General features: G+C 36.7%; 1 protein-coding gene across 1 annotated transcript; it reads left to right on the top strand.

Moving 5' to 3' along the window:
* Positions 1-2,466: 2,466 nt before the first annotated feature.
* Positions 2,467-9,444, top strand: LOC122064198 (transcription factor GTE9-like). Its single transcript, XM_042627925.1, has 11 exons — positions 2,467-2,679; positions 5,364-6,504; positions 6,637-6,700; positions 6,784-6,900; positions 7,022-7,086; positions 7,190-7,250; positions 7,344-7,427; positions 7,520-7,641; positions 7,737-7,803; positions 8,820-8,941; positions 9,027-9,444. Exons 2-11 carry the CDS (start codon positions 5,452-5,454, stop codon positions 9,294-9,296), a joined length of 2,025 nt encoding a protein of 674 aa, XP_042483859.1. The 5' UTR covers positions 2,467-2,679; positions 5,364-5,451; the 3' UTR covers positions 9,297-9,444.
* The last annotated feature ends 277 nt before the right edge of the window (positions 9,445-9,721 follow it).

Here is a 9,721-nt window from a genome sequence, read left to right as displayed (position 1 = left end):
CCATGAATTTATAAATTGGAAATACAAAGTTGTTTAGCATGTAAATTTTATTTTATTTTATGGTGAAAAGAATGCTAACTGGTCATGTGGACCCTATGCCATACATAATAGGATGTGAAATTACTACTCTAGCTTCGATAAAATCACAGAACTCTATCATTGTTGATGCATGTGTGCACTGTCTCATTAACTCCCACATTGGTACATGTGCTACACAACTAGTTATCGATCTCTTGTCATTACTTTATATTTTACAGAAGACACAAAGCCTTGTAGGGGCTTAACAAAGTGCATGCATTATGAATAAATCATATAGCACATCTAAATCATGACATTGTCTACAAATGTTGAAGATGTGAGGAGTACTATACACCTTCCAAAACATTTCATGAGGATGCTCTTTGGAAAACACACATGGATTGTGAACAAAAGTTGTTACTATCTCTTATAGATGGTTGAATGTTTTTTATCATTTTAATTGCCTAGCTAGTCTTATTGAAACAAATGTTGTAAAGAGACTTGAGGATTTCAACCTAAGTTGATGCTCTAATGGTAAGTATTTTGGTTTCAAAACTAATCAAAATTTTGATATCTTGCAATGATTACATAGTTGATCATACAATACATAAATATATATCTGCTATCATATACCTTATTAGTTTCATCAATTTTTATCCTTTAATTTGTTGCTCTATGGTTTTCGGTTGATGGCTATAAATATTTGCAAAAATTATATGCTTGTTGAGCCAACTAGTGGAGTTGTGATTATTATTATTATTATTATTATTATTATTATTATTATTATTATTATTATTATTATCCTTTTGTAATGATCTAAATTCAACACATGTGTAAGCACTAGTGTTATAATTAGTATCAAATATTCAATCAGCCAATGTTTTTTTTTTTTTGTTTGTTGAAACAATCAACCAATGTTAGGTGCCCATATAAACCAAAAATAATGGAATGCATGGACAAGCTTATATTTGCTGCCAACATAAAAGAGTTTTTTCTATATATATATATATATATTTTCTTTCAATGGTAATGGAATGTTTTTTAAGCTTAAGGCTATTATCACCAGGTTGAGAGGGAATCTCTTCATCTATGTTGATTTGATATTATAATTGGACTTATTTAATGCAACATTGAGTCACATTATCAATTTCTATCCTCTATCAATAAAAGTTTGAAATATCTTTTCTAGGTTCACTAAAGGATGAGATTCCATGGTTGAAAAAATTATCTCCTTACCATGATGAAAAGAAAATTCAATTTCTTTCCTTGACTCTATTTGATTGCAAGGAAAAATAAGATGAGTGGGGTAGTAAAATTTTCAAATATAATAAAGAAACTTACTCTACATGGATTTGTCACTGATTCCAACATCATTCTATATTTAATTACTAAATTTCAATTCACTTTACATCTAAATCCCTTGGATTTCTAATTAAAATAGAATTATATCTTAAAAGTACAAGGGATAATTTTTTTTTGATAAATGAATTTTTTTATTGACACCCCATAAGATATAAAGATGGATCAATTTTTTGTACGAAACCATTATCGTTCAATCATGATCTACACACATGAAATTCAATTGAAATCCACAAGTAAATTAATATAACAGTAAAAAGGGGGTTTTAAAAAATTGGAAATAATTTAATGTGTTCTCTATGTTTCTTAAAAAAAAAAAGCAATTCATATGTAAAATGATAGATTTTTTCTTATTGAAAAACTGCATTAAATGTTTTTAAATATATACAATATATAATTAAATAAATATATCAAAATCTAAATACATCAATAAAGGTATTATTTAAACACTCCTTTTATACTATCATTTTGATTAATGATTCCTTTATTAAAAAAAAAAATCCACAATTTTCCTTTCAGTTTCCCTTCCCCTTGCAATCAAATCAGCTCTTACGACAGAGTGAGTTGTCACGTGTCAGAGCCTTGAATGCATCGGGTCATTCCTATCCAGTATGTGTATGCGTTCACTTACAAGGCTACAGCTGTGTCCAATTCCCTAACGTTCGAATCACCCGAACGTGACTTAACTACGTGAAAACGTGACGTCTGCTTAAGTCCACGTCAGTACTGAGGACGCGTTTGGAATCACAGAAGATTTTTCCGACTCTTACCCCGTATTATTATATTATTACTTTTCAGTTTTAACGCGTTTTGCCGTTGTTACTTTAGGACTTTCAAGACAACGCACGAGTCTTATTAAACGGATCGATTTTCCCCTTATAGTGGGTTCCCCATGTAGATGAAATCCCTACCGTTCGTAATAGAAAACGCGCATTGTACGGCGCTTCTCTCGCTGGGGGAGAGAGAGAGAGAGAGAGGGGAAAAGGTTAAAATCGAAAGGAAAAAGAAACCCTAGATATTATTAACACACTCGCGGGCACTGCTCACTGGTCAGTGAATACTAAAACCCCCGACTTTCTTGAGGTTAAGGTTTTGTCTCTGTCTCTCTATTCTCTGCTCATTCTCTAGAAGTTCTTCTTCTACAGCAGCAGCGTTTTGGACTTGCGAAGGAGGAGCGAGGGGCAGAGCCCCCTCTCTCTTTCTGTTCTTGAATCTCAGAGTTTTATTTTATTTTTATCTTGAAGGTGTGATGAGCTACTGAGGATCGTTCAAGTTCTGCACGCGGTACTACTTGGATTTGGTGTAAGTTCTTCTGTTCCTCAAACCCTATTTCCTTAGCACCGTCTTTGCTGAATCACTGTTTTTTCTTTAGTAAAACGTGAAATTCGAAGTTGTTTTATGGTGTTTGAATCTGTTCGTCGTTACTGTTTTCTTGTATATAAAGGATTTGGTGTGAGCTCTCTTCCTCAAACCCTAATTCCTTAAACCCCGCCTCTGCTGGAGCAATGGTTTTTTGTTTTGTAAAACCTGAAGTTTGGAGTTGTTTTCCGATGTTTGAATCTGTTCGTCATTACTGTTTTCTTGTATATACAGGATGGTTCTGCATTGGGTCTGTTTTTAAGGTTTTTATGTTGTGGTTTCCCTTTTTTCGGATTTCATTAGTCCATGGTTCGATTTTGGTCTCTCCCGCAGTCACTCAGTGTCTCTCTCATCTCTCGCTCCCACTCTTAGTAGATTTTTCGGGCCTCGATTAGTTTAGGTTATTATGGATCTCCTTCGTTCTTGTAATTATCTTGTTTTGATGAATTTTAGTATTCGATTTTTTTGTTCTTTCTGGGATTTGGTCTTTATTAGTGGTTTAATGATTTTATGCTATTTCCGTATCAAACCTCACTGAGCGTAAAAGCCAAAAGAAGTCTAAAGAGTTATGGGGGAAGCCTGGACCCTTGAACAATTTGGTTGTTGTGGAGTAGTCTCTTCCAATGGATGAGGACACTGAGCCTATATGATAGAGTAGCAATCGGAGTTCCCTCTTCGTTTCTCATTCCCAGGGACCTGAGAAGCCAAAATTTACTGTTCTCAAAATATACCAAGGACTTCTTTCAATGCCTAAACTTTACAGTCACTGCAAAACAACACAGATTAAAATCGAGTTTGATGATGCGAAGATGGTCCATGGGGTCGGGGAGCACAATTGATAGTCCAAGGAGCTTACTGATGCAGCATTGGGTTTAGGAAATCCAAATACCTTTTGGTTATAATCCATTGATTGAACTGTGATGATTAAATTAGAGCAGAGGCAAGTATGTAATGGGAGGGGTTGGAGTTTAGTTTGCTGGTTGACTAAAGGGTTGATGGTATAAATTTTATTCTGTAATTTCCAGTGAAGGAATAAGGTTTTGAAAGTGGTTGCTTTTTATATACGGACATGGTTTCTTATGGAGAACATATGGAGTTTAACAAGATTGTGCAGTAGGTATATGCAATGTGAAATGGTGAATATTTAAAGACAGAGTAGCCGAAGTTAAAGAGACAATGTGCAACATAAAATAGAGAGAATATAATGAATTTTTTTCCACTCGAGGCAAACAACTTGGAGAAGTATTGGAGAGTTTTGATAAAGAATGGGACTTTATGCCTTTCAAAACTGCAAAAGATGGCTTGCAGGCTGCAAGCTAACAGCTTCATTGGTACTTTCCAAAACTGTGAGTGGTGTTTGCTCCATGTAAATTCATTATTGTCACTGGTGACAGACAAATTCTTATGCTAACAATACCAACCCAGAGAAGTAGGCATGAATCTCAGAAGCAAAAGCAAATGGATATAGAGGTGGTTTCTTGATTGCTGCTCCACTATGCACGTGTGATAGGTGCAGGGTGAGGTTTTACCATTTCTTCTTCCCCTTCTGAAACATACTGCGTGCTCTTTCCATCCCCCCTCCCCCAGCAGCTTCCCATCATATAAGGTTTTGGATTTTGAAGGAGACCTGGACTGCAGTTAAGAGGGAAAAGTTTCTGGAGTATAAATTTTGTGATGTTAAATATTTCAAGTTCTTTGAAACAGATCAACAACTTGGATAAATGTATCTTCAAGATATTGAAGTTTGGAAATCCCTGCCCCTGCCTGAAAGTCTCTTTTATCTCTGTGCATTCATGGTTTGAGTTGATGGAGATGGTTTGCTTCCAAGTTATTTTAGGAGTATATAAGTGCAATGTAAGAGTAGGCATCCTGCGATAATTATTATGTAGAACTTGCATATTACAACTATTATTTTGTATGATCTCCTCTAGTGGAAAAACGATAGATGGGGCTTCAGAGATGTTTGAACTGTTGTCTGTTTTGTTAGACACACTTTATGTAACCAAATTAATAATATCATAGTTGATAAAATTTTTTTTTTTGTTGTTTTGGTAATCCTGGAAACATACTGAAGTTGTTACTTTTGTGATCCTAGAAACATTACATTGATTAAGGATTTATAAATTTGCGCCTATGAAGAAAAATGTTATTTTGTGGTTTCCAGAAACCTGCTACAGTCGCAGGATTTGGCTCTAATGCAAATTTTAGAGCACATATAAAAGAAAGAACTTTTCCATCCTCTGGTACTGTAGAAATGTACTTTTCTACACTCCATGAATCTGTTGAATGGTAAATTCTTTTGTCATTTATACTGTGTTCTGTATAAAATTACCTTTTTCTATGTTTAGTAGATAGGGGAAATGGTTGGACTTGTATATTCCAGCTGTTGTAAGTTGGAACGGGGTACTAAGTACTCTAATGTCTTGTAATTAGTTCTATTGCAGTGCAAAGTGTTTTTGTGGTTGTATTTCGTATGAGAAGCAAAATCTGGTGCATGATGTTGATTCATTGGGTTCTTGCACACTTTATGGATGTTGGTTGTTTCTGGGGCAAATGTAGAGTTATCATTTTGCTTATTCCTTCTCTTTGGGCTTATGCTTTTGTTGTTGTGTGGCAATGGAAAACAGGATTGGCAATTTGACTGAGTTAGCTTGGCTTTGATCTCTACTCGGAATATCTGAGTTGTAGGGTGTGTGTCATCTGAGTCTCTTGGTCATGGTTTCTGAACATTGGTGTATAAATTTAGAGGAGGCACCACTTCAAATCTTTCAGCTCTCCACAATGCTTGGTGCTGAAAAGCTGGCCTTGAAGAAGAAATTGAGGAGTGAACTTGCCCATGTTAGATTTGCAACTGAAAGAATTGAAGCAGACCATTTGAAAGTATCATCTGAATCTGAACAGCAGTTGTTGTTGGTTGTTGAAAGCAATCAGATTACTTCTGGAAAACAGCAGAGGAAATCATATAGGGATGAACTATCCAAAAACTCAGAAAGTTGTGCTGATGATATAGTAACAGTTGAATCTAAGGTGGAAGCTGCTATGCCGTGTTCCAATAAACGACCTTCAAGAATGTTGGATGGTCAAGTGGGAAAGAAAAGGAAAATGGACATTTCTGTGATGCAGCAGTGTTCTAGCATTCTGAAGAAGCTTATGACACATCCATCTGGTTGGGTTTTTAGTCAACCAGTTGATCCAGTGGCATTAAATATCCCGGATTATTTCTCAATCATATCCAAACCCATGGACTTGGGTACAATAAAGTCCAAACTGCAGAAGAAGTTCTACTTGAGCACTCAAGAATTTGCAGCTGATGTGAGGCTGACATTTTCTAATGCCATGTTATACAATCCGCCTTCCAATGATGTTCATCTCATGGCCAAAGAACTTAACAGCACCTTTAATTTGAGATGGAAGTCCCTTGAAGCAAAATGGAGTGGTGAAAGTACAAAGGTTGAGCCGCAGTCTATTTCCAACAAGAAACCTAAGAAAGTCCCCAATGCAAGAAGTTGTCAGAAAACATCTGCCTCATCTGTAAATCCATTACCAAGGAGATTGATGTCGTCTGCAGAAAGGCAGAAGCTGAGAAAGGATCTTATGGAAATGACAAAGGGGAAAATTCCTATGCCCTTGCTTGATTTTCTTCGGAAACTTCGTCTGATTGGTCAAAATGAAGAAAGAATTGAAGTGGACATTGATGCGTTTGATGATGAGACAGCATGGGAATTTCACAGAATCTTGAAGAATTGTCTTGACCTGAGATTGGCTGAAGTAAGAAAGGCAGAATCCCTTCTGTTTCTCAACCTTATTGTTTGACATTTGCTTGATCATCTAAATGGTTCCCTTTTATCCTTTTGCTCTTTTGGCCTGGATTTTGAAGTGCAAAGATTCTCTTTATTTCAGGTGCGGTCTGGTGGGTTGACAAATCATTGTGGACATGACTCTTTAAAGAAGGGATTTGATAAAGGTATGATGTGATGGGGTTATCTCTGATTCTCTGCTCTATGGCTCTGTGTATGAATTAATTGGTGAAATGTAACATGGATTCAGGAAATGATACTAGACATTCATGTAATCCTGCCAATGTCAAGCTGCACATGAGCCCTGGTGCTTGTGCAAGTAGTTCATGTGGTGGCCACAATGAGTTGGCCCAAGCTTCCTTTAGTGGTTAGTCGAGCTTTCTTCTCTATCAATTTCCGTCAAAGATTATATGAAGGAATTACATACACTGAAGTCAATATTTACACACATTGATATTGTTTCCCTTTCATCTATTTTTTTGCTTCAGATATTGATTCGGACAGGTCATCAGGGAGAGATAATCGAACATTTCATGATGGTGTGCTCAACCCAGTATGTTTCTTATCTTCATATGCTCGAGTGTTTGGTTCTTTGGAACCAAATTTATGGTTGCATATTCTGTGAAATGTAACTCAAGAATTACATTCAATTATAGGGTTGTGTGACAAATGACAGAGCAAACACCCGTACAAGCAAGTCAGATCCTGATTCTGATGGTGAGAAAATTATGATGCAGCTTTGGAAGTCTGCTTCTTGACTTATTTACATTATTTTCTTACTACTGTTATTTTATTTGACATGATATATAGGGGCTGTGAGTACTGTGGATGAAGAAAATGTTCAGATGATTTCTCTCCCTCTTACTCCTTCTGGGGTTGCTGCTTCTGGAGAAGGTTAGTTTGTGTTAGGCTGTTTAGTATTGCTTGCTTGTCTTCTGACAATTTCTTCATTCTTATAGCTTCTGTGTTTCTTTTATGTGATGCAGAGAACGAGGATCCCCTTTATGATGGGCAAATGTCACCAAGCAAGGCTCTTCGTGCTGCTAGGTTGAAGAGCCGCTTTGCTGACACTATCCTGAAAGCACAACACAAGACACTCCTAAACCATGTAAACGTTCATCCCATCTTTTGTGATTTATATGGATGTGGTGGGTTTGATGTCAAAACTTTTTCTTCTATTCTGATTCTTCTCAAATTGTTAAGGGTGAGAAAGCTGATCCGGCAAAGATGCAACAGGACAGGGAGAGATTGGAAAGGAAACAGCGTGAAGGTGATCTCAATGAAACTCTTTTTTTTTCGTTTTGAAATATATATATATTATTATTTTGGGGGGGGGGTGGGTGGTGGGTGGTTTGGGGTTTCAACTATAGACATTACACTTCCTAAACATCCGTATGTATTGGTGGGTTTTGGGTTTCAACTATAGACATTACACTTCCTAAATATGTATTGGTGATTGACCATGCTAGGCGTACACTTGATGTGGATAAACTAGTGCTTTCTTTCCCAGCCTGAGCTAAGTAATACTTGGTCTGGATAATTGAGCTGATATGCCATATTGTACTTTGATAGTTTAGCTGGATGTGGTTTACTTGGCTTGCACATGTCCGTCCAGGATTGAAGCTTGTGAGAATACATGTCATCTTTACTATCTTTCTGATGGTATATTTCTCAAGGGTTTCAGTTTCCTTCACAGCCCGTGGAGGCTTAGTTGGAATTTCAGATTCTGTGGATATGTTTTCCACATCATTACGTCTGAAGTGGTCAGCTTCTGCCCCAAAACATTACTACACATGATACAACTAATAGGTTAATTTTGTTCTCTAGACTTGAAATATATAAAAAAAAAAGATAAATACATGGTGGTTCATATGAATGAATTTGGCTTTGAAATTTGACGGATTTAAAATCCATACGGTCTCTGTATATTAAGAAAGAATGGTCACTTCACCTCGATTTCATTGCTGAAAATAGAGAGAACCCACTAACTATGAAGAGAAGAGAATTCACTGGTAGTGGCGCATGCACATTTAAGCAAAGAAGCCATGCACTAACACGGACACAAACACCCAATGCCACTACAGCTTGCTTTCTGCTTATTCTGTGTTGTATTTGCTTGAATTTTGTGGATCTGATTCACATTTTTGTGGGCATTCTATTTTTTTTTTTTCTAATTAATGTACTGCTTTTAGGAAATATAGAATGTTCAAGTAAATGGGTTCACTTATGATTGTTTTTCTCGTCCTTTCATCTTCTTCTAACTTGTCCTTCAATGATGAATAACAGAAAAAGCAAGGCTTGAAGCCCAGATTAGAGCTGCTGAAGTGGAATCTCGTCTGAGGGCTGAAGCTGAATTGAAAATGCAACGGGAAAGGGAAAGAGAAGCTGCACGGATTGCATTACAGAAGGTAGTCTTCATAGCATCATTTGAAAAGTTGTGGGTTTGATTACAGATGGGCTTTTTTATTGATCCATCTTTTTTCTTTGATCCAGATGGAGAAGACGGTTGAAATCAACGAGAATCAAGAGATTCTGAAAGACCTTGAGATGTTTGGTGGATATTCTCTTCTGAATCAGCTCGACCATGAAGCTTTGGGCGGTGTCATTGCAGATGGGTTTGAGGTCATGCTTGGATCATTGGAGGGAGGTTACCATGGGAATGCCTTGGAACGATTAGGCCTATTTATGAAGGATGATTATATGGAAGAAGATGAAGAGTCAGTCTTGAATGGAGATGTGGAGGAGGGGGAGATTGGTTCATGAGCATTTATGTTGTGTACTGGGCTCTTAGTCACTTTAATATGAGGTTTTATTTTTAATGGCTGAAGATGTGAGAGAGGCTATAACTAGGTGTAAATAATTCATTTTTTGAGTGGAGAATGAAGGGATCTTGGTCATTGTTTTTTAATTATATCTAAATGATCCCTTCCATGTAAAATTGTAAAGTTTAATGCTTAGCAATTCGTCGATAAAAAAAAGAGAGGGCTGGCGGGTGGGGAAAGCTTTTCAATTTTGCTAAAATCTAGATTGTCTGCAATTTTCTGCCTACCTTGTCATTCTTAATTTGAATTTGTGGTGTTCATAACCCTTGGCCCTTCTTTAGTGAAGGTTTGTGTGCAAATTCGGTGTCCGGTTCTAGTCCTCTGTGGTGAGTGGCAGTGAGGATCTTGCATGCACCCCAGGCATGG

The sequence above is a fragment of the Macadamia integrifolia genome, unplaced genomic scaffold (assembly GCF_013358625.1).
Source record: "Macadamia integrifolia cultivar HAES 741 unplaced genomic scaffold, SCU_Mint_v3 scaffold155, whole genome shotgun sequence".
NCBI lineage: Eukaryota > Viridiplantae > Streptophyta > Magnoliopsida > Proteales > Proteaceae > Macadamia > Macadamia integrifolia.
The sequence above is the reverse complement of the archived record's forward strand: the minus strand, read 5'-3'. Positions and strand labels throughout refer to the sequence as shown.

What these genes read in the sequence shown, in the direction of transcription:
- LOC122064198 (XM_042627925.1), top strand. Translation starts at nt 5,452, where the DNA reads ATGGTTTCTGAACATTGGTGTATAAATTTAGAGGAGGCACCACTTCAA. An exon ending in ATGATGGTGTGCTCAACCCA is followed by an intron (nt 7,087 to 7,189) that starts GTATGTTTCTTA and finishes ATTCAATTATAG; the next exon opens with GGTTGTGTGACAAATGACAG. An exon ending in ACAAGACACTCCTAAACCAT is followed by an intron (nt 7,642 to 7,736) that starts GTAAACGTTCAT and finishes CAAATTGTTAAG; the next exon opens with GGTGAGAAAGCTGATCCGGC.